The sequence below is a fragment of the Malus sylvestris genome, chromosome 4, assembly GCF_916048215.2.
Source record: "Malus sylvestris chromosome 4, drMalSylv7.2, whole genome shotgun sequence".
Classification (NCBI taxonomy): domain Eukaryota; kingdom Viridiplantae; phylum Streptophyta; class Magnoliopsida; order Rosales; family Rosaceae; genus Malus; species Malus sylvestris.
Window position 1 is genome coordinate 6,726,074 of NC_062263.1, and position 23,162 is coordinate 6,749,235.

A 23,162-nucleotide genomic window follows, 5' to 3' on the forward strand; every position below is an offset into this window, starting at 1 on the left:
ATTTCTTCTATTTTGATATTTATTTTGGGCCTACAGGCGACATTCCACTTGACCATGTTTATAATGTGATTCAGTTAAAAGTTGAACCTTGTTTAATTTACTTTTCCGTCAGGCTCTGATGTTCAGACGTCAGCATGCCGATTTTGGGCGAATATCGACATTGGGGTGTGACAGAAGATGGGGAAGGAGGTTTTACAAGATTTATAAATGGTTTCATCACATTAATTTCTCTTTTTATAAATGTTCTTATATCCTAACAAAAGAATCACAAATGTTTCTTCAATCCATATAGTATCACTAATTTAGGGACATCGTAGCTACCAATTTTGGATGAGAATATGTAACAAAAGTAATATACAACAAAACTATGAAAATCAACATGAAACATATGCTAAGCATGGAAAACTTCAGTCGGAGAGATTTAAATTCAAGGTTCAACCTACACGAGTTATCAACACAAGAACACATGCCAAGGACATCAACTAATTTCTTTACCTGATGAGATCCTGCACTTTCAACGATTTCTTGACTTGGTTGAACCGTGGTGCAAATCCAACCAGTACCAGGGCTGTATTTTTCAGTTTCAAAGAACTCATCGGTTTGAAGTTTCTTAAGATGTACTGGACCTTCAGGGGTACAGGCGTTGTTTTTTAACGTTGCGTCTTCCATGGAAACTTTTGATACAAGGCACAAATCAAGTACAAAATCCGTACTGTTACGTACAGAAACAAGAGACCTAATATTCACATATCGATTGCCATCATTCACATGTACTTCACTAGCAACAACGTCATTCCCTAACCGCCAACAAGCAGCTGGTGCAGCATAATTAAGCCTCACTGTAGTCCAAGGCCCTTCCCTGCTTGGACTGATCTGAATAAAACCAGATTTTCTGCCACTGTTATCAGTTTGATGATCACTTATCTCAGCTTCAGATATCGGTGACAAAAGCACCGCACATCTGATTTTTCCACAGGACTTTTCACCATTATATCCCTGAATCACAATTCACATAAGTATTACAAGGTTGATCTACTTGTTAGTAAATTCTTGATAAATTTCTACCCCTAGAACGAGGTACATGTTCTGACACAAAACAGATACAATAGGAAAAATGATATTTCTAAAACATGAACGTGAACTCTACCGCAGAATCTGTTGAGGACAATTCAACCCAGGTCCATTTGTTCACGCTATCATATGGGTATGAATTATCATGGATGATCCATGCAATCTGCTTTAAAGGGGCTGAAAATAATCCAAGACGGACCCCTAAAATCAAAAATGAAAAGTTAAACCCATCTTGCCCAAAATTGATAGGATAGACAAAAATGCGTATTTCTTAAGTACTTAAAAAACAAAATTAAAAAACAATTTAAGGAGTGCGGAAAATTCATTTACTTTACAGAAAATACATGGATATTTAGGTCAAAGTTGAAAAAAAAGGATGCATAACAGATAGGAACTAAACAAAAACAAACTATAGTATACACAGGATTCACAATTTTTTACACGAGGACAGTGGGTAGGTTCAAGGTGGTGTAATGAAATCTGAAATACTATGCTTAGTTGGCATTTCTACATCTTCCGTTTCCGAGGTTTCTTTCAGTTTATTAGTAACAATGGGTGAGGGTATTCTGCCTCAATAGTAGACACAGGTAATAAATAAGAGAATAGGATTCACAATGAGAATTTCAATATTATACAGATATGGCATGCAGATAAATAACAAATGCAGAAGGTGATTCCCCATTGGGTATTAACTAGAAAGACCACAGATCAAATAAATAATAAATGAACTACCTTTCCCCAGCTCCGTCACAATTAATTCCACCGAGTAGTAGTCCTGCACAAATTTGGATAGAATAGCTTGAGTGGGAACAGAGACAATGAAGATGAAATGGGATAACCAAGAAGATTACTTATATGTTCATACAACCTCCAAACAATGATATATAAAAATAAACCAAATGGGTTAATACTGTTTAATGAATCATATACATCTACAGGTAGCATTACTGTCTATCATTGGAAATTTATGAAGCCAAAATTCAGTAAGTGAAGATTAGAAAATTCACTTAGCATGTCCTAAAAATACATTTTAATTACAAGATGTTACACAAATTTCATAGCACAAGAATTGAAATCCAGTAATCATCCTTTTGGTCAAAATTGTGAAATTAAAGTTCGGGTATTAACAGATGTGAAATCCAATGTGCAAAGAATACATGCAAAAGCAGAGCAGTTGTAATTGGGAAAACGTGCTAAAAAGAAAAATATTCTACATACTGGATCGTCGACTTTAAAGAAAAAAATTTCATTCCACTTGACCAACTCAAGCTCTGAAGATAAGTGATCTGAACTGCTTCCGCAAGTACGTGCACTTTGTTGATGGCTCAGTGATCCACTAGGGAGGTTCGTGTCAGGACTAAGGCGAATTGCTATGGTATACTGGGGGGATGCTAACCCTCCAACCTGTGGGAACTGCATTTGCAGGTAGAATTAAAATTCATATATTTTTGTTATAAAATAAATTGAAAAAATTGTAAGCAACTATATTTATTTATTTATTTTGTGAGAAAGACCCTTTTATTATGAAAAGACAATAAAACAATAAGCCAAAAAAAGTGGACATGATAACCACTGGAAAAGAGAACGAATGGAAGGAATCAAAAGAAATTGAATCCATGAGGAATGAGAGTATACCTGCCCGTCCACTATGATAAGAGTAACCATTGTTCTAACTTTACGGAAATGTTTTCCTTGCAAGTGAGAGTCCAGCATATTCTTGGAAACAGGAACTTTCACGGGCCTCATATCCCCAGGAGTCATCTTAATTATGTTTGCGAGTCCCCTTAATTCTGTAGCTCGAATAAAGATATCCTGACCAAGTTTGTTTTGTGGAATTATATAGAAGTTTCTCTTGTGATGAACGTCAATAGCAGATCTTCCATCATCTGTTGGCGAGGATGCTTCCTATTCGATATCATGTTAAAAGAAAAAGAAAAGGTGAAACTGTAAGCAATAACCGTTAAATGCAGACAGGAGAAAGGGTGTACAAGGAAAACTTCATTTAGTGATGGAGGCAGAAGAAATTTACTCTTTTTCTATCATATTCATGCACATGAATAAGACTGTTCCAGCTTGCATAAGCTTGAATAATCATATTAGCATTAGAGACAGAAACATTCAAGTTCAGATCCCTTGTAGAGGTAAGGCGTAACTGGGAAGCTGTAGTTGTAGCACTCGGATCATATTGGTACCTGTATGTGGGCCGATATTAGTAAATAACTACTGATGTTTCCGAAGTGAAATTTTAACCAAATATGAGCATAACTGCATCAAAAGTGATGTGGAAAAAGGAACACAAAGTTTACACTAGATGAGATATAAAATCTTTTCTCTAACCTTTCAACTAGTGGAAACTTCCTAAGCACCAAAGCTAAAAACATTTTTAACTTTTCTTATTTCTTCTCCACTCTACATTATCGATTAGATATTGGCCTAGAAGATGCCTGACATTTTGGGTATCAAAGTCAGACATTTGGGTAGCAAACCCATGTTTTCAAGAGGTTCTATGTTTGATCGTCATTCCCAATTTCTTTGTTGGTTTTCGGGCTGCGTGGTGGGTCAGCTCCTGCACCTATATATTTCTCTCTTTGTCCATATGTCTAGCTCTCCAGGTGCAGTAGGGGCTCCTCATGGGCGAGGGTAGAAGCCTGACATATACAGTTGGACAGTTCCTCAACAACTTAAGCTTTTGGAGCATTTTAAATGAGCAGCTTCCATGAAAATTACCATTGAAATGATAATTCACCCACCGCGACCTCATTTAATCCGAGCATGGTCGACAATAACTAAAACATATATCAATCGCCATATTGTGATATCTGGTATAATTAGGGCGGGATACAAAGTCTTAATGAATTATCCCTCATAACCCACAACCATTGACAGCACCCACAAAAAGATCCATAACCTTGAGAATCCACGGCCCTTTACTTGATCCTTTCAAAATTTCCAACTTCTTTTCCACACCATCCATTATGTATGCTCGACTTTTCTAGCTTCCTAGGTTCCACATGGATTCCTTTTAAACATTGAATTCAGAACTGATAAGCTACCTAATGCATCCTATATGTTTTCATAGAATTTTTTAATACTGAGGTAGAATAGAAAATTACCGTAAGAAACCATCTACCGGCTCAATGAGAGGCTCCCAAACTTCATACTTATCATTATATGATCTAGCAGCCAGAGAGAAGCTCACAGTAGAATTCAAGTAGTCGGTTCTTCCATGCAAACTGAACCCAATTCCACTTAAAGAGACATTAAACAATGGAACCATCTGTCATATTCCATGAGACAAAATCATTAGAGAAATTGCCGTAACTAACAGAAAATTAAAGTAAAAGTAGGACTTGAGCTTTCAACATAACAACCACCAAAGACAGCATATATTTTTCTTTTCTTCAAAGAAAAAGATGGAAAGCTTAATATTATGTACTTGTGTTCCATGTTCATAAATAATTAAATACACAGTAAGAAGTTATTATAAGAAGAGACGACTCAGCCGAGAAAATACCAGAATTGTCCATAAGGTTAATCTTTATGAACATAACAGAATTGTACATAAGAGTAGGTTTTCTCAATTTCTTGACACAATATTGCTAGATATGATTAGGGGCCCATTCATTCCTTGAGCTTGCTTCACATTTTCTTTATTTAGAAATATGGCGTCCAGTTATCACTTATTACGGATGCATAAATGATACGTATAGAGAAAAAGTAATTATTAAAATTTGGAAGAAGGTTCCCTAATCCTACCTTTCATTATTCATTTACAAATCACTACGTTTCATACTCCTTATGTGCTATTTTAGTATGAATTCTTACCAAGCCACTATAGTCATCAAAAAGTGCAGCAGAAAAAGTTCTCAATTCTGCATCAATTACAGTATCATCTGAACCACTTGGTACATTTGACTCGGCCAGCTTTAAAGCAAACCTTCTTGGAGGTTTTTTGAACCCACTGCGAACCATAAAGGTCCCCAACTCATTTCCAGCTGACCAGATACTAAAAGAATCTCTTGTAAGCTTGATATCAGATGTATCCCATACACTTTCGTCCGAAAATTGATCTCCAGTGACCATATCACTGCGTATGCATCTTAATGAGCTGAAATCGGATTGCTTTGCTGTTCCCTTGCATGCAATACAACCAAGGGAAACAAACCCTGGAGGAGCCTGAGGAAGCCAGAAAGATATACTCTCCGTTCCCCTTTGTTTCTTAACTTGCCCAACAAGCTGGAAATCAAGAGGGGCTTTGAAGATCTCGTCATCTCCTGATTCACGAAGAACAATGCAGGTATTTGGGGGCTCGTACCTAAGTTTAGTAACCATCAAACTTATGTTACTTAAGATACAACAGAAAAAGACATACACAAAATCATAATGTTATAAAGATAAGATATCCCTCAACACCATTATCATATACCCGTTGATAGCAATATCACCAAAATATACCATCCCCTGAGGGACAACTGGACGCCATATAGACAGTTTCTTCCTTGAGTTTGATCCCTGATTCCACCATATCAATTGGAAACTAGCAACAGCTTCGTAATGCCGCCTAGAGTTTACGGTTGCCAACCTTTCTGGTTGGACGTCATGACTTTGTGCAGAAGTATCTTGGACATCGAAAGGTTTAGATGATTTCTCAGGTGCTTCTGAAAATCCAAATATCATGTGACGCAAATCATAGGCTGTACCCATTACACTAGATGTATTTGGAGCTGCTGGCAAAAAGGTGCCAACAGAATTATCCACACGCCAGAATGCTAAATTTGACTGATAACTGCATTTTAAAATGGAACAAAAAATCACGTTTCAATCATTTTTACCAATGTAAACAGGCCAATTTAGTTGGAGATCTAACAGAAAGTGAAGTTGGACCCAAAATCTAATAACAGAGTCATGACAATGCGTTAAACGTTTGAAGCCAATAAAAAATGTATTCCACTACCTCTTCGTATGGAAAAGACATAAACCATCAAATATGTTCAAGTATTGCCAAATTTGGTACTTTTGAACCTCAGTGTAAACTATTGGCAACTTTAGTGTAATCCGAAATTATTAGAAGTGAGAGAGTTTGAAAGCACGACATACGGATTGTTGGTACTGATTGCAATGCAATCCCTTAAGGAAGAAGAAGAAACTAATGAAGCCAAGATACAGAAAGCAGAAGACAGTGGTGGCTGTGTTCTTCCAGGGGAAACGACACAACCCAATGCAACATATCCATTAGGTGCTTCAGGAAACCAAATGGAACAATTAGCTCCGTCAGAAAGGACATCATTTGGTATTGAATCAGAATCATTTATGCTATCAACAGACGAGCCCTCAGAAGGTAAAGGTGGCCAAATCAGCTTAAAAGACAGGGGCTTCTTGACTCTAGCAAAATTGGTATTTACAGCAAGAACTGCTTTTGTAGGCGGCTTGTCCCTGTCATAAGAAAATGGTATTATCAACATCCAAAACTATAAAAAAATGAAAACAGTTGCAATTTTAGTAATACTGATATTTAAAGAGCACCATGAGGTACAACTAAGATATGACACTAAAACCATTAATATCAAAAGAAGCCGTTTTAAAACAGCGTCCACTAACAATGGTGTCAGATAATCGCCAAGAACTGCAAAACCAGGAGGTGCACGAGGCCTCCAAAAAGCATATATTTGATCACTGTAGGGATCTGAAAATGTGAAGGAAGCAGGAAATACATCATCAGCATGTAACTTTAGCAAGTCAAACCCTTCTTACAATATAGAAAAATAAACAAAATAAAACACTCTGGCCTACTTTGTATCGTTCCAATTTTGTCAAACTGCAAGCAAACCACTGTCATTTTCTTTGATGTTGTCCTTAAAAATGCCAAGATATCCTCTTCAACTGCTAAAAAAAGTCTGAGGATGCTAAATGAAAAATTCATAAATACATCCGAAACACTTAGATGTATATTGGTCTTTCCAGAAGCATTTGAATATTTTACAGAGGTGTCGAAAGGCTCCAGAATTGTGATTCCATTACTCTCCATAGTTAAACCAAGCACATTTGCATTCATCTCCATGGTATCACCCTTCATAACAAGCCTGGAGGCAGAAAGAGCATGTATAACGTCACTTTTCCATTATATTTCAGAGCATTAAAATATTTGTCTGAAGTTCAAGCAATAAAACAGAGTTTATAATGCATCAATTAAACATGAAAATTTCTAGCTAGAAGGTAAAAGGAAACGAAAAAGAAGAAAACGAAAAGAAAAGACAGAAGGTACAAGGAAAAGGAAATACTTGGGACCCATTTGAGAAACTATCCATAGTTATTCCTAATAATATTTCTAGCTACAGAAAAAATGGCAAAACACATAAATAACATCAAACATTCATAAAATCTGCAAACGAATTATACTAGTGCGTCTAAACAATGATAATAAAAATAAATAAATTGACCTGCAGAATCCATCCAACTGTGCATGCAAAAGTTGGTTAGAGAGCACAAGTATCCATAGTTATTTCTAATAATATTTCTAGCTACAGGAAAAATGGCAAAACACATAAATAACATCAAACATTCATAAACCCTGCACACAATTTATACTAGTACATCTAAACATGATAGGAATAAAAAAATTGACCTGCAGAATCCATCCAACTGTGCATGCAAAAGTTGGTTAGAGAGCACAAGTGATTCCCCAACATCTTCAGAAGTATTATAGAATGTCAGCTCTGGGCCAACCAACTGCAGCGAAATATTTTAGTTACAAAATAAATTTAGCAGTTCCAGAAAATGAGTATGGCCTGAAATTGGGAAAAAACAAAGGCTTATTTTTTGCTATGCCCCCTGGAACTCGATGATAATCTCATTTTCTCCTCTGAAACGCAAAATGCGTCACTAAACCCCCTGGAACCTGATTTTCGTCCATGTTGCTTGATTCTGTCATTTATGTCATAAAATCTGTTAAATCCTCTTCCGTGGCTTAGCAGGCTCCAATTATTTGATGATGTGTTTACCATGTGTGAATACAATAACAAAAAAATTTAAATGAAAAAATTAGAAAATATCTAAAAAATTCTTTTCCTCCCATGGTCCCACCCTTTCTCTTCTTCTGTGACTAAAACCCCACCCACCATCTCTGCCCATCAGTGCAATTCCAGCACTGTACCCATCCACCCAATTTTTTTTGGAAGAAACGATAGATTTTTATTAAAACAATACAAGGAATTACAAGAAGTGGATAAGAAATCCACCAACTAGCAAAACTAGCTAAGTCCTCTCAAGTAGGACTACTTTACTAGTAACTAAAGCTGAACCAAATTCATTTTACGGCTGCTAACACATCCATCACTATATAAGAAAGAGAACAATCCCTCGATGCCCAGAGGGCTGCCCAGTACCTTACCCTAAACCATAGTTCCTCTACTCCCACTCCCTTTTAATCATAAAAAAATCTTCTCTTACGCTCCAACCAAATGTTCCAAAAAACTGCCAACACCAAACAGCCCCACAAAGGTTTAGCTTTCTTCTCCTTTCCTAAAGACTCGAACTGGGAACTTAGAAGCTCGTAACAACCCTTTGGAATAACCCAACTAGCTCTAACTTCCTTGAACAATTTCCGCCACAGCTGTACTGAGTAAGAACAATGGAGTAAAACATGATTAACACTCTCCTCAAATTTACACAAACTGCACCACTGGGGAGAAATGCAAATAAAAGGCCTCGCTTTTGAACTTGATCACAGGTGTTGACCTTCCCAATAGCCACTAACCATGCAAGAACTTTGAATTTTGGAGGAGCTTTTGATATTTGGAGAATAGGATGCAAAATGTTGCACAGTTTCATTATTGCACAAGAAAGAAAGAGCTACACGATCTGCAAGTGAACAATCCTGATCTGTCTAGTTTCCACCACCTATTATCCACTCTTGATTGAAAAAAAACGAACATCTTCCACCTTCTCTAATAACCCAGCTGCCTCTACTTTCTCCAGCTGATTCTATTCCTCTGATTTGATTTCTTATTGTTTTTAGTTAGTATATGAGGAAATTCATCAGAATGACATTCCCAACTCCAACAGAACAAATCCACAAAACTTGAAATTCTTTGGTCGTTCTTTCTCGATAACAAGAATAATCTAGGATATCGCTCTTTCAACGGTCCATCCTATAAAAACCTCACCCTCTCCCCATTGCCCACCTCAAACTTGCAACACTCTGGGAAAGAAGGACCCAATGAAATATCTATCCATGGACTACGACTTGAACCACACAAGAAGTGTTTGCGTCTAACCCGTTAGCCTCCTGAAGAAGTTGAGGTTCCATCATAAAACCAATTGGCAATATGGAGAGTAGCCCAACTTACTCATAAGCCCATGCAAGGTCCCTCATTCCATCAATGTGAGATTCATTCCCAACACAGCCCCACGTGTGGCAAATTTTCAAGCCTAACAAGTGGACAACATAACGGGGGGACGTGGAGCGCGTGTGGCCGTTTGGCTCCACACGTGGGACAATCTGCTCTGATCCCATGAAGAAGTTGAGGTTCTACCATAAAACCAATTGGCAATATAGGGTGTAGCCCAACTTACTTATAAGCCCATGCAAGGTCCCTCCTTCCATCAATGTGAGATTCATTCTCAACACCTCTGACCCCGTACTTGCTCCTTATCACCTTGTGCTAAAGAGAATTTGAAACCTATAGGAATCTCCACAACTGGTAGCTTCTAAACATGTTTCTCTCAGTAATTCGCACGCTTTCTACGAACAACTCCTATCTCCATAGTCCAGAATGATAACCTTCTGTCCAATTTTGAAATATCTCGCTAAATGTCTATATCTTGCATTCCCTGGGAAACTAATCGCTCTAGCCCTCTCCCTTCCTCCCCTCTCCTTCACTGAATTCCTAGAACTGAAGTGCATGTCTCTCTCTCTATTCCTCCTTTTCCCAGTTGGCCTAGTATTTCAAACATATTTCCTAAGCACATATGAAGGTGAAGAAAACCTCCCTTCTCCGTGTATGCACTACCAGGCCGCTCTGCCACTCTCAAATGCCAAAATTTGAGAATGACAGTTGGCATACTTGATGAAGATAGATGACTGCCAAGTCGTCACCTTCATCCATGGAAGACGGTTTTAGTAAGAGGTGGTCATATGTGGATCAGTCAAGTCGTCTTCATTCATGGAAGACGGTTTTATTAAGAGGTGGTCATATGTGGATCAATAGATGCCATCGATTCGTTTATTAGGGTTTGATTGCGAAGGACAAAGAGAAGCTTAGATTGAAAGGGGGGGGGGGTGTGGGAGGGGCGCTTGGGAGTAGATCTAATCAGGTGCCAATATAATATTTAATTTTCAATTTAATATTTATTTTGTGAATCACTCATCAATTCTTTTCATTTCATTCTCGTTTTATTTCTGGTATTGAACTGGGGATTTAGATCACTTTACTGTGTTTGGTTATGTAAGGATATTGAAATGGATAGAGAGGGGGAGAGAAGTCAGGTTGGGCGGAGTCGGGGTCTGTGTTGGGGTAGTTGCCGGGTTGTTTGTTTCTTTAATCAGTTTTGTATACGTGGCACTAATGGGTTACCACATCAGCAACCAAATGGGTCCCATTAATGCCACGTATGAGATTTTTAACAGATTTTTTGCCAGAAATGACAGACTGCATGCTTGTTGAAAATCTAGTTTCAGGGTGACGCATTTCGCATTTCAGGGGGGGGGGGGGGGGAAGTGAGACTAACATTAAGTTCCACAGAGCATAGCAAAATATAAGCCAAAAAGAAATAAAACGAAGCAAACACCTGCAACTCAATAACAATCTCTGTCGACCTGTCGGCCACAATACTTTGAGGTGGCACATTATTGACACCCTCTGTTGAGGAATTCATATTAGAATCTTCATTCCCTCCCACTAAGGAGACCTGATCTTCCTTCAAAGCTGAATAGCTACTGTTGGATCCCATAGAAACGCATGAATCTAGGTATAGCCCATTCTACATCCACAGAAGTCACATTAGTAATTCAAATATCATAGAAGTTTTTTAGGTACTAGCATGTGGATAAACAAGAAAAGATGATATCGTAATGGGAGAACCTTGATGACAACATTTCTGAATTGCAACCTCTTCCCGTCTCCTATATATATTATTGGCTCTGTACTAGGCCCGGAGAGATTAAATCCCTGCCTATCTTTCAAATATAGTGTACCACCGTTGCCATCATAAACAAAATGATCATGCCTTCCATCATCAGCTATTAAAGGTCTTAAAGAAGAAAGAGAGAATTCAGAAGAGGGTTGCTTGTAAGTTGACTGATCCAAAATCACTGCATCCATTCCATGGACGGAGTTCTTTACTTCTTCACTTGACAGAGTATTGCTGATTGTAGGAACAAAAAACTCAACAACACCCAACAGAAAGTCAAGTGCAACAAGCAGTTGTGGCCTTTGGATGCATAAGGAAACAACTGTTGACAGCTGAGAAAATTTTGCATCAAGAATGATCATCGTAGGAACTAATGTCAAATCATTCAGTTCCATATCATGTGCACTGGAGATTTGTTGAGCACCATCATGAGTCACAAAATCTAAGGGACTTGAACCAACGCATTCGGGTTTTCCTACCGCCAACCTAAACTCTGGTTCAGTACCCTCACGATCATCAAGCACAGCAAACCCCTTTAGTGTTGCTGATAGGAAGCCTTCTCCTAGTGTATTTGATTTGTACAGTAACCATGCACCACTGATCTGTACGAGGAAAGGAGGTGATGGCATTATAAAACCGAGAAGATATATATGTACATATAACATCTATTCTTTTCTTAAAATGGGGATATCCACCGTGGTTACACACACATTGTACCATGATGACATCCAATACGGTCCTATTAAGTTCCAGTCTGCAAATTTAATATATCCTACAGTTACTATTATGAATTATGAAAAAATCAACAGTTTAACCATGTCCACAGTTGATTATTCCCTGTGTATTAACATCACCAAATTTTTTTTAAATAAAACAGTATTACTTTATTGAGAACTCTATATAGGAAGAGATAGCAGTGGCTGGCTACTAGCTTTGCTTTTGCTATTAGCTCCTGCTAGTGCTAGTAGTTAGCTTTAGGAGCCATTTTCAAGCTGTAGAATAGCAAAATAGCGTTGCTTTAGTAGCTGTGTACAACCAAGCAGGCAAGGAAGAGAAACTAAGGGGTTTACAGGTTGATTACCTTGACCGTTTTACATATCCACTCCCTTCACATTAGTGGAGTTTTCTTTTCTTTTTTCTTTTTTTTCTTTTTTTTTTTTTCGAAATTAGTGATAGTTAATTAATTGACTTTGGTTGACATTGAGGTGGGTTGAAACGAATATCGAGTATCACATCTATATGTGACACTATTTCTATAGGGGAGTGACTTACACCCACCATTTTTCTCTCGCTATGCACCCCTATTTATTTTTGGCCTTCAGATTGAAGAAATCATAGAGAATCTAGGGACATAAGTACAGGTGCGCAGAAATCATTCCCCTTTTTAACCGCATGGAAGAATATTAGGTTTAATGGTTGGTTAAGATTGTTGATGAATGAAGACCCTGTTGGTCATATCAAAATAAGGGAGACGGTTGGATTTTAATTTTCGTCTTTCTTAATAAAGAAATCCTGTTTAAATCACTTAAACAAGGAATGTCCAAATACTGTATACTGGACCAGAAAATTTGAACAGAAAAGACATTTATATAAATGCAAGGCTTTGAAAATGACTTTCAATAAAGATGGATGTATTGATCAATCAATGATATTAAGGGGACTTGCAGGGGCCAACTCAATCTGTTAAAACCGAATATATATATATATATATATATATATATATATATAAATACCTCCAATTTTCAAGAGACTGAATATAGATGCAAATATTGTAATAAATTACTGACAGTTAAAAAATCTACCAAATTAAGAAACTACCTGTACAGTGGCTAGAGATGCATCTCTTGCTACTCCAGTATGCAAGCACAATTCAACCAAATCAATAACAACAGAGACTTTCATCATAACCCAAGCTCCCTCAGTTGCATTTCGAGATTCGACACCAACAGGGTCCTGAGGAGTGACGTGTTCTTCAACATCAACTGATGATATCATAGACTCATGGTTCAATGGAGGTATAATATGTGGAGTTTCAGAAATGTTAGACTGTGCACAATCAGTGATAATCTGATATTCTCTGTTTGACAAAGCTGCTTTCAATTTCTCCATCTGAAAAGCACGAATCATAAACCTTTAGAATGTGACTTCTCTTATAATGCATTTTTCAGAAACACACCCTATACTTACACCTGCAACTTTAACAAATAATGTACAAGGGTGCACGAGTGCACGGAATAGAAAAAAACTTGGATTCACACACTGGTCGATGAATAAGTGATGCATTACCTTGATTACGACCTCAACACTTGGTATTTGATGCAGCAAATCTCGAAGTGACCTTCGAATCACAACAGAAACTCCCTTCACATCTTGAATTATACTTTCACCCAACTCTGCTTTAGTGCCAACATTTAGATTGATGTCCTCAACCTACATCCCCCCATAAATGAAGATTAATTAACATGCAGAGAGTAAATAAAAAATTACGATGCCAAGCACTCCAGGGTTTTAAAAATCCATTTCAATTGGAACCTCCATATCCTTTTCCAGCCACTACCCCTCAAAACAAATAAATAAAAATTGAGGATAGAGTTTAGACGGTAAAAGAAAAAACATCAAATGTACTCAATCACCTGAACCGTTAACACTTCCATATGAACAGCATTAATTTCACTTCTACTTCCACCAAACCATTTAAAGGTGTTCCGGACAGTAATATGAACAATGTCAAGCTTCAAGTAGCTGAAATAGAAAAATTCAGAGAATTACAGAACGTACATCAGAAATATCAAATAAAGATATGAATTATATTGGTGCACCAATGGAGCCTAAATTCAAAATCTAAAACTAAAATACAGAGTCTAAATTCCAAAGTAAGCATACTCAGGACTGTCGGTTTTCTGAGGCATCAAAATAATAGGCTTCCTAAGAGATACATCCAACTTCAGTGCAGGTGATCCCTCAAAATCACTAGTTGTAAACAATTTCTCTGAATTTGTGACTTGATCTTTTAGCTTGACAAAACCTTTTGAATTGTTGGGAACAAGACCCATGAAGTAACTAGCCACCTACAAATGATTTTACAGACATAAGAGAAGTGGAAACAAACTAGAGTGCATAACGAACAAAAGAGAAGTCAAATGTATATTACCTCCTGGATAAACCTATTCAAATAAACAATGCGTACTTCTGAAAGCTGCCCATAAAGGCTAAACTCATAACCTTCATAATCTTCCTCGTCAACACTGAATGAAGTAAGCACCAACTGCATCATAAAGAAAATAGTTGTAAAAATATCAATGATAGCCAATAAAAACAATTGAAATAGGAGAATAACAAAACAGCATAAGAAAAGAACATCCTGCAGAACACAAGTATATATTTCTGTCAAAATAATGCAGAAACCCTATAATTCTTTATATATTTCACATCGTCCAATTTTTCCCAAGCCAATTCATCATTTCCCTCCACAAGACAAGCTATTCCTATTTTGGTCTTAACTTGCCCTCTCCCTTTGACCAACAATTCCACCCAATTTAAAATTCATTGAGGAACACGTTTTAAATTTTATTTGGTCCACTGATCTATTCAATAACCATCCAACAAAATACACAAGATTACTAAGAAAAAAATCTTAAATTTCGAAACCTCCAGAGGGATAAAGAGAGAAAGGAATACCTCAACAAATGAACTGCCTCCTGGATTTCTCATGTCGCATGCCCAGAAATACATATGGCTGCTAGGAAGACTCTCATCACTTATTCTAAGATTTCCAAGGGCTGCCTTAATACTAAAAGAGGATGGAAATACCTGAAATACAAGGAAGTTTAGTAAGCACGAATCAGGTAAGTTCAATAAAAATGGAAACTCTTCCAAAGATGGGAACTTGAAAAAACCTTAATATCGGTAACCAAATTATCTTGTGATAAAACAGCAAGCTTGCTTTCATCTTCATTCATTAATATAATTTGAGCGCGAGCCATATTTAATGTTAAATTAAAAACGACCCTGGACTTCCCCTTTCCCAGCAACCCTTTAATAGATGGCTCACTGATGGTCACTGATCGTGGATCATCAACTGCATCATCTCTGGAGATGTCATGTTTCACAATAGCTGCTGAAGGACTGTCACTGAAAGATTCACAGCTTTCATCCTCAATGGTAATAGCATTAACGAATTCCATGATGGCAAGAATTGTTGGTCGACGACAGAAAAATGATAGGGTAGCCAGGGTGACCGAGACCTAAACATCAATTTAAAGAATAATTATTCAAACCACAATGCAAGGGATTGATGTCCAAATTTCATGCAGAATAACACTCACCTGCATGTCTATGTTATGGTACAGAGGAGAATTTTGGTCATAGATAACTATTTGAGCTTTCACAAAACTATCCAACGGATCATCGAGTTCAATGTCCTTCTTAGTTGCCTGAAGACCGTTGCCAGGGAGTAAACCAGCAATACGGGTAAAACGAGGGGATTTCAACAATAAAGTTTCAGGGTCAACCAAATTTTCTGGTGCCTCGTAAAATTCATCTCCTTCATTCAGGATAACATCACTGCCATCCAAAATTTGATTCCCGGTGGCACCAGGGGTTAAATTTGTTTCTGCATTGCCGATAAATGATCTTGCCAGATAGCAAGGCTGAGGCATTCTGTGACCAGAAACTAAATCTTCAATCTCCAAAGATTTCAAAACAGTTCCGATGAACATGTCACCTGCTCTAACCGATAGCTCAACCTGTATCCAAAAATACAACTCTCTGGAGTTGGCAAAACCGATTGAAAACAGTACAACAACAACAACCAAGCCTTATCCCACTAAGTGGGGTCGGCTGGACGAATCCTAGAACGCCACCGCACTCGGTTTTGCGCCGATTGAAAAATAGTAAATAAAACATTAAAATAAAAACCGATTTGTCTAAATCAATTGATTTATTTACCTGGCCACCTATTGCTCGAAATTCAAATAAACGCCTTTCTTCGGTTAGGAGCACTTTCATAAAATTCTGGTCATGCTAGAGAAAGTAGCTCTTAGTTAGATCTGTCCCTTACAAGGAAACTTATGTCAAGTATATAGTTGAGGCTTACCTGACAACTACAACTGAAGCAGACCTTCAGTTCATCAAGAACACCAGTAATAAATGCTCTCTCCATTTTTGATATATCAACTAGATCCTCACTGGAATTAAGCTCGATTACTGAATCCTCAGACTCCGATGAAGTTTCAGTTAGACTAGTCACAGGAGCAGAACCCTGCATATAAGATTACTTAAGACATTGTTTATGCTTTTCCTTACAGTTGAAAGTGCTGCAATTTGTGGGAGTACTCCCTAAGAAATACCAAACAAGTTTCATAAAGTAACACTTATAAGAGAGATTGCCTAGCAGGAAAGTAATGACCAGAAAATGCTATATTCGAGGACAGAAACAACCTCCATAATTATGTCAGTACCAGTAATTCTGTGAATATGTTATTCGGTAAAGAAAATCAGGAAAATAGGAACACAAATCAAACTAGATAAAGAGAGGAGGACGAAAGCACTGCGACAAACGTCAAAACACCTATCTGTGACTCCAGAATCCAGGTCTTTGTGAACAACAATCCGAACAACAAATAGGAACACAAATCAAACTAGATAAAGAGGGAAGGACGAAAGCACTGCGACAAACGTCAAAACACCTATCTGTGACTGCAGAATCCAGGTCTTTGTGAACGACAATCCCAACAACCTAAACGACATTGGGCTGTGACGTTGCGCAGGTTAAAGGTTTATGGGGAATGGTAAAAATCATAAAATACTAATTTCAATCAGCAACTACACAAGAATTACCGATGAACGATAGACAGCCCCCTGCAACCGGCTCTGCCAAGTTTTCTTCGAATCATCGGAGTCACATTGCAATATTAGTGCATTTGCATCCTCCACCACCTATATAAAAACATCAAATAAGTATAGTCAACAAAACAATTTTATAGGGGGTAATTGAACTAATTTTCTTAAACTATAAAGATGGAGCTACAACTTTGGTATTTGCTCGTGCAGCATCACAGACAGCCAATACAAGATCAGCACCACCAACAGACTCTGAAGGAACCTGATATATGTGTTTTCCACTTAAGCTGCAATAAGCATATGATTCCAAGAATCAGTTGCAGTAAGAACAAATTCTACCAAACAACATTTCACTTAACATAAACTGTTACATTAAATTAGGCATTGCATATGAATTATGATGTATAGATATGAAATACTGAAAACTATTTCATAATTTACTAGTGCAACAATCTAAATAGCAGTAAATTTATGTAAAGTTAGAAACAAATAGAGGTAGTGGCAAAACAACAGGACAAAGACCAGTAACAAGTCTAAGATAATTTGGAAAACTAAAGTGCATTAAAAAATACCCCTAATAAAAGGAAAAGGATTAACAGCATCTCTATACACAAATATATCTATTTTTGTTTTTCCTAACATACCTTACTTTTAGATAGACAGATAATATCAAGGAAAAGTTGGCATCAGAACCTGATACACTGTTTGTACGATTTTGAGCTAGGGCTCTCAAGTACATAAAGGAAAGGCCCAACTAAGCATAGGTAGCGCCGCTGCCACACTGCTTCCCTATTTCCAAGACCCTTCACATTAAAATAAATAAATGAGCATAGATATTCAAACATAGCACTACATAATAGACATGAAACTTTTTAGAAAGTGTTCGTTTGTTTTGGGGATGAGTGGGAAAAAAAAAAAAAAGAAGGGATAGATTGATTGATTGAAAGACAGCACGAGAGAGAAAAACCTTCCATGTAAGAAGACACAACCACCCCTCAAAATCAGCCTCATTCCAAGGGCAAAGAAGATCTGAGTCCTCACTATCCTCCTCCTCAAACATCTTAACAATTTGCATCAATCGATGATACCTAGCTGGAGAGAAGTGAAACCCTAATGATGGCAGCCGTACAGCAACTCTTGTTGACGGGTAGGATGGGCGCTCTAATCTAATCTGGATAAAGAGACAAAATAAAACTAAAAACATCAGAAACAATCTTTTCACATTCAAAAGAAAAACATGCTTCCATTTTAAGCTAAAAAGGTCCCAGCGTATACCTGTTGAAGGTTTACATTGACCCCACACTTATCAAACAAAGGCAACAAACTAACACCATTTGTACCACCATTTGAGTTGGCAGAACTAGAAGACTTCTTTGAAGGAGATTGGCTCCAACAGTAGTCACCATCAACAAGAAAAGCAGATACATCGCTTAAAATTAAATTAAACTGCAGATACAAATCTAGCTCCTCTTGTGATCCATCTTCACAGCTATCCTGCATGCATTTTTAAGCTTGATGTAAATTTTTACAAGAAACAAACTTTCCCAAAAACCAACTTTCCCAAGGCAAGCATGAGCTTTGTTGTTAACCTTGGTACCAATAACCAACTTTCCCAAGTCAAGCATGAGCTTTGTTGGATGCTTGTTGTCGGGACAAAAATCAGTAGGAATTGTAATCTTGGGGGCTGCAATATCCAGGTCCAACAAAAACCTAACAGAAGATAATAAATGATAAAGAATATAAAACATACATTAATAAAATAAACATAAAGAAGCTAAAGCATCACGTACTTTTATTAAGAAAATAATCAGAAATCACAAATAGATGGGAAGTCCATCAAAATAATCATCAAACAAGAAACTCAAAAATCCCTGAAACGCATACGAGGTTCTCTAAAAGTCCTAAAATACATTAACCAGAAGCCAAATGAGTGTACAAATCTAATTCTACTCCATAGTGATCCCACTTACTACACCTTTGCATAAAAATAAAAAAAGAAACTACATTGATTTCCAAGCATACAGTACAGTCCATGAAGGTCAATGGCACACACTATCAAAGAAGAATTGCCTTTTGTTGGCTCCGATGCCCAAATCATTTTCCACTAGAAAGCTATAGCAACTATGAGGCCAACCCCACAGCAGTCTAAAACCTATCCCACGTGACACAAGAATGCAAGACAAATATTTGTATATATACACACACACACACACGGGTTAGGATCGGGGGACCCCCATTTTTTGGCACACATTTGTAGGACCCACTCCTAACTTTTTTTCTAGTATCCAATGAAAAAAGTTGAGGTTCCACCATAAAACCAATTGGCAATATAGGGAGTAGCCCAACTTATAAGCCAAAGCAAGGTCTCTTCTCCCATCAATGTGGATCCATTCTCAACACGTCCCCTAATGTGTGGCGAATTTTCGAGCCTAACACGTGGACAACATAACGGGGTGACATGGAGCATGTTTGGCCGTTTAGCTTCACACGTGGGACAACCTGCTCTAATACCATGAAGAAAGTTGAGTACCACCATAAACCAATTGGCAATATGGGGAGTAGCCCAACTTACTTAAAAGCCCACGCAAGGTCCCTCCTCCCATCCATGTAGGATTCATTCTCAACATCCAAACCGTCTATATTTTAATTCATCATTCATAGATCATCCTTCCAAAAAAATTAGACAAATCCAAAACCATTAAGACATTCGTTTACAGTGAAGAAAATGAACAACTACGGTTTTGCAAAGAAACACTAAAATGACTCATTATATGCAACGGTCATACAATTCAGATTTGGGTGATTTTTGGTAGACATGACCTTTGAGGGAAGACCTAAAGATAGGCGGTTCAGACTGTTGAAAGACATTATGACGTGGTCTTTACAAAAAAAGGCTGTCAAAATGTGTATCCTGGTCCTAACCCTACATATATATATATATATGTCCACCTAGAAGGGCCCCTACTATACTGTATACCTGGGTATATATAATCAGCACTTCCAGAGCCCTTTTACAATTGCACAACTATCCCTCACTTGAAATGATCAATACAAAATTTAACAGGAAGGACTCAAGTTACTCCATAAAAAGAAACAACAACAACAACAAAGCCTTTTCCCACTAAGTGGGGTCGGCTATTTTGGGGGGGATGCAACACGAGGACTTCCCAGGAGGTCACCCATCCTAGTACTACTCTCGCCCAAACTCGCTTAACTTCGGAGTTCTGATGGGATCCGGTGCATGTGAGTTGGTATGATCGCATCCCCCCCATAAAAAGAAACAAAGAACCTAATTAAAAAAACCTGGAATGGTCCTTCAATGCTCTATTCACTTGTTGCTGAGCTGTGCGCTTGACTCCATTGATTGTCATCTGGTACAAAATGAACAAGACAGTTTGTATGCCATTAATCCCAAACTTGACCACCATGCTTGGGAGAACAGAATAACAGGCAGCCATAGGTCAATGAAGCCATGGTAAACAATATAATCACTGTTTCACTGAATTCTTGCACATTCCATCTTGAGCATGTTCCACAAAAACAAAAAAAAAAAAAGCAGTAAGTTCTGTACTTCATTTAGCATCCTCACAATATTATGAACATTTTCTTTATCATGCATTATGACACCAAGGGAAAGTCAGAAGTGACATGGCATAAAAACACGCTAAAGAATTTGTCCAATGCATGCATGTTTCCCTTGAATATTTAATATTTTTTCCTAATTTCTTCCATGTATTTGCTCTAAAAGTCCCCCAGTATTTAACCCCATGAATTACATGCCAATCTAATAATTCAGATTTAATACTTTTGGAAGTTCAAACAACAATCTTCAAATAGAAGAAACACACATACACACACAATGACTGGAACATTGTAACATGTCCAACAGCAGAAAGCAAGGATACTAGTTTAAACAACTATTTAAGCATATTTCAAAAATTAGCACACGCAAGATAGAACCTGCACTGCAGCTGCAGTTTCCAATGCTATTTTCTGACTGACAGCTGTATTACTTCGAAAGAATTTGATAATTTGACCGATTACGTCCTTTAGATACTGCCAAAGAGATAAAATCAGTAAAAAATCACCACTTAGAGGAACAAATAATTCAGGCGTAGCAGAAACCTACCGTCACATAACAAGGAGAAGCTTTAGCAACCAAGCTCCAGTCCACATTTTTGTTTAAAGGCCTATAACAGAATGTGCCAACTAAAGAATCATAGGTACTCGCACTCTGCAGGGTAAGTAGATGATATGTGGTTTTACTAATCACGTAGGGAACTGAGCCACAAATGTTGATCGGAAAATGACAAAGAACACATCAGGATAAAGGCCTACCTCTGCAAGGAGACCACTTGGCGTGGATAACTTGTATGATCCTAATTTCATGTCAAAAACTTTTGTCTCTGGATAAAGCTTTATAAAGCAATCCAAGCCTTCACATGATAATTCAGCAAGACACTCCAGGGACTCATCAATAAGCTTAGTAGCATTATGTTTCATGCAAATGCTCAAGGATGTCTGAAGGGCATCCACCTTGCCATTACTTAAAACTGAGAGACTATCGTCACTTTCCTTATACCCAATGATGCTATTTAACTGCTTCCAGTCTTCCTCACTGAAACTAAATGGCTCGCTCTCATCTATCTCAGACTGACTCCCCCTGGAACAGTACATAAAATGAAGGCAAAGAAAGACTAATATCAAGCTACGGTATATGCAAATAAGTAGGGTCTCGAACAAGGAACAACCTGGTTTCAAATTTGAAAGTAAAATTATTACCATCCCAACGACCACCAAGATTTCTTTGCTTTCTGTTTCCTCAAGTCAAGATCCGACTCTAATGACTGCTCTACAAACTTATGAGCCAACATCCTGCACGAATGATACCACAATACCATCAAAATCCATCTGACATAAAACCATTTCAAGTTACATACAGTGTTATATCTAAGCAAATAAACTTAAAGCCACCAAAACAGTTAAAAATGTTGTATAGAAACAAAACAGTTTCAACTAGTACCAATAACTACCAGAAGAGTATCACTAAGCATACCGCATTTTAATACCACTTGACAAGTGACTTAAACAATCAATACCCAAGAAGATGGTTCCACTAAATGACACGGCACGTACACTTCACTTGCCACATGATGTGCTACTATAATATGGTACAAACACGTGCTGTGTGTAGCACTATTACCATCAGAAACTAATAAATAATACATTTACTCAGAAAAGAATACCTCCACTGGAGTATGAGTTCAATATCAAGCCCACGATCTAGCTCCTCGATATCTTGGTTGTCGTCAACTACCACCCGACTAGGATCAGATCTAAGAAGTGAAGCATATAGAGAGATATATCTTTTACGCAAGCTTGCACACTTCAGAACATGGTCCCAGGACAATCTCCCACTGCCACAAAGATATTACTTAAGCAAATATAAAAATATAATTCTAACTTTTGTTTCAGAGCATACAAATGAAGTTCACTGTCAATTTCATTACGTGAACAAAAATTGCACAAATTAGAATGCATTGAAAAATATAAATGGGTAGTGTTATTGGCACTCCAAAAATCTCTGTGTGCACTCCTCTCCTCCTAAGTGTATTTGTTTCTAAGTATAGAAAGTTTGGAGTGCACAATGAGATTTTTGGAGTGCCAATAACAATACCCAAAAAGAAAAAGATAAACTAATGAAAAGGGCTTCAAAACTTTTAATTTTAACCAAAAACCATCCTATAACTCTATTGAATGATAAGGACAAGAAAAAAAAAAACAAAACAACCTAACTACGAGCGTGCAATTGCACAGCGTTTTTTCCAGATTTTGTTTGGTTTGGTGTGCTGGTGCTTTTTCCCAGCTTATGTATTTGCTTCTATGGAGTTTTTTATCCATTTAAAATGTATGCCACAACTTTTTTAAAAAAATATTTATGTGGAGTGATTGATGGCAGGAGAAAGGGGATTCATAAAACAAACTTGCAGGAGAAGGGGTTTGTTTTGCAAGAAAATAAAAAAGCATTCTTAGAGAACTTGTGGAGTTCATTAACATAACACAAGGAACTCCAAAAAAAACTCTGAGTTGTGAACCATATGAATTTTCAATTACCTCCAGTT

General features: G+C 37.4%; 1 protein-coding gene and 1 non-coding gene across 2 annotated transcripts in view; both read right to left on the reverse strand.

Moving 5' to 3' along the window:
• The window catches only part of LOC126617690 (uncharacterized), a 40,688-nt gene that overhangs the window by 10,968 nt on the left and 6,558 nt on the right, over positions 1 to 23,162 (reverse strand). The window contains exons 10-46 of the mRNA XM_050285734.1: positions 22,287 to 22,457; positions 21,823 to 21,915; positions 21,379 to 21,703; positions 21,170 to 21,274; positions 21,001 to 21,096; positions 20,344 to 20,411; positions 18,630 to 18,750; positions 18,316 to 18,534; positions 18,008 to 18,211; positions 17,734 to 17,843; positions 17,231 to 17,327; positions 17,038 to 17,136; positions 16,295 to 16,459; positions 16,147 to 16,221; positions 15,525 to 15,944; positions 15,096 to 15,443; positions 14,878 to 15,009; positions 14,351 to 14,464; positions 14,083 to 14,267; positions 13,833 to 13,941; positions 13,486 to 13,629; positions 13,018 to 13,308; positions 11,151 to 11,801; positions 10,858 to 11,049; positions 7,694 to 7,797; positions 6,862 to 7,151; positions 6,670 to 6,754; positions 6,169 to 6,504; positions 5,498 to 5,857; positions 4,897 to 5,386; positions 4,185 to 4,348; positions 3,101 to 3,263; positions 2,707 to 2,976; positions 2,290 to 2,484; positions 1,804 to 1,846; positions 1,148 to 1,272; positions 496 to 996 (exon numbers count right to left, since the gene is read on the reverse strand). Coding sequence (XP_050141691.1) covers positions 496 to 996; positions 1,148 to 1,272; positions 1,804 to 1,846; positions 2,290 to 2,484; positions 2,707 to 2,976; positions 3,101 to 3,263; positions 4,185 to 4,348; positions 4,897 to 5,386; positions 5,498 to 5,857; positions 6,169 to 6,504; positions 6,670 to 6,754; positions 6,862 to 7,151; positions 7,694 to 7,797; positions 10,858 to 11,049; positions 11,151 to 11,801; positions 13,018 to 13,308; positions 13,486 to 13,629; positions 13,833 to 13,941; positions 14,083 to 14,267; positions 14,351 to 14,464; positions 14,878 to 15,009; positions 15,096 to 15,443; positions 15,525 to 15,944; positions 16,147 to 16,221; positions 16,295 to 16,459; positions 17,038 to 17,136; positions 17,231 to 17,327; positions 17,734 to 17,843; positions 18,008 to 18,211; positions 18,316 to 18,534; positions 18,630 to 18,750; positions 20,344 to 20,411; positions 21,001 to 21,096; positions 21,170 to 21,274; positions 21,379 to 21,703; positions 21,823 to 21,915; positions 22,287 to 22,457 — 7,660 coding nt within the window. The remainder of the gene's footprint in view (positions 1 to 495; positions 997 to 1,147; positions 1,273 to 1,803; positions 1,847 to 2,289; positions 2,485 to 2,706; positions 2,977 to 3,100; positions 3,264 to 4,184; positions 4,349 to 4,896; positions 5,387 to 5,497; positions 5,858 to 6,168; positions 6,505 to 6,669; positions 6,755 to 6,861; positions 7,152 to 7,693; positions 7,798 to 10,857; positions 11,050 to 11,150; positions 11,802 to 13,017; positions 13,309 to 13,485; positions 13,630 to 13,832; positions 13,942 to 14,082; positions 14,268 to 14,350; positions 14,465 to 14,877; positions 15,010 to 15,095; positions 15,444 to 15,524; positions 15,945 to 16,146; positions 16,222 to 16,294; positions 16,460 to 17,037; positions 17,137 to 17,230; positions 17,328 to 17,733; positions 17,844 to 18,007; positions 18,212 to 18,315; positions 18,535 to 18,629; positions 18,751 to 20,343; positions 20,412 to 21,000; positions 21,097 to 21,169; positions 21,275 to 21,378; positions 21,704 to 21,822; positions 21,916 to 22,286; positions 22,458 to 23,162) is intronic.
• Positions 20,187 to 20,305, reverse strand: LOC126620501 (5S ribosomal RNA). The gene has a single exon (XR_007622527.1). It is a non-coding gene; the product is annotated as a 5S ribosomal RNA (ribosomal RNA).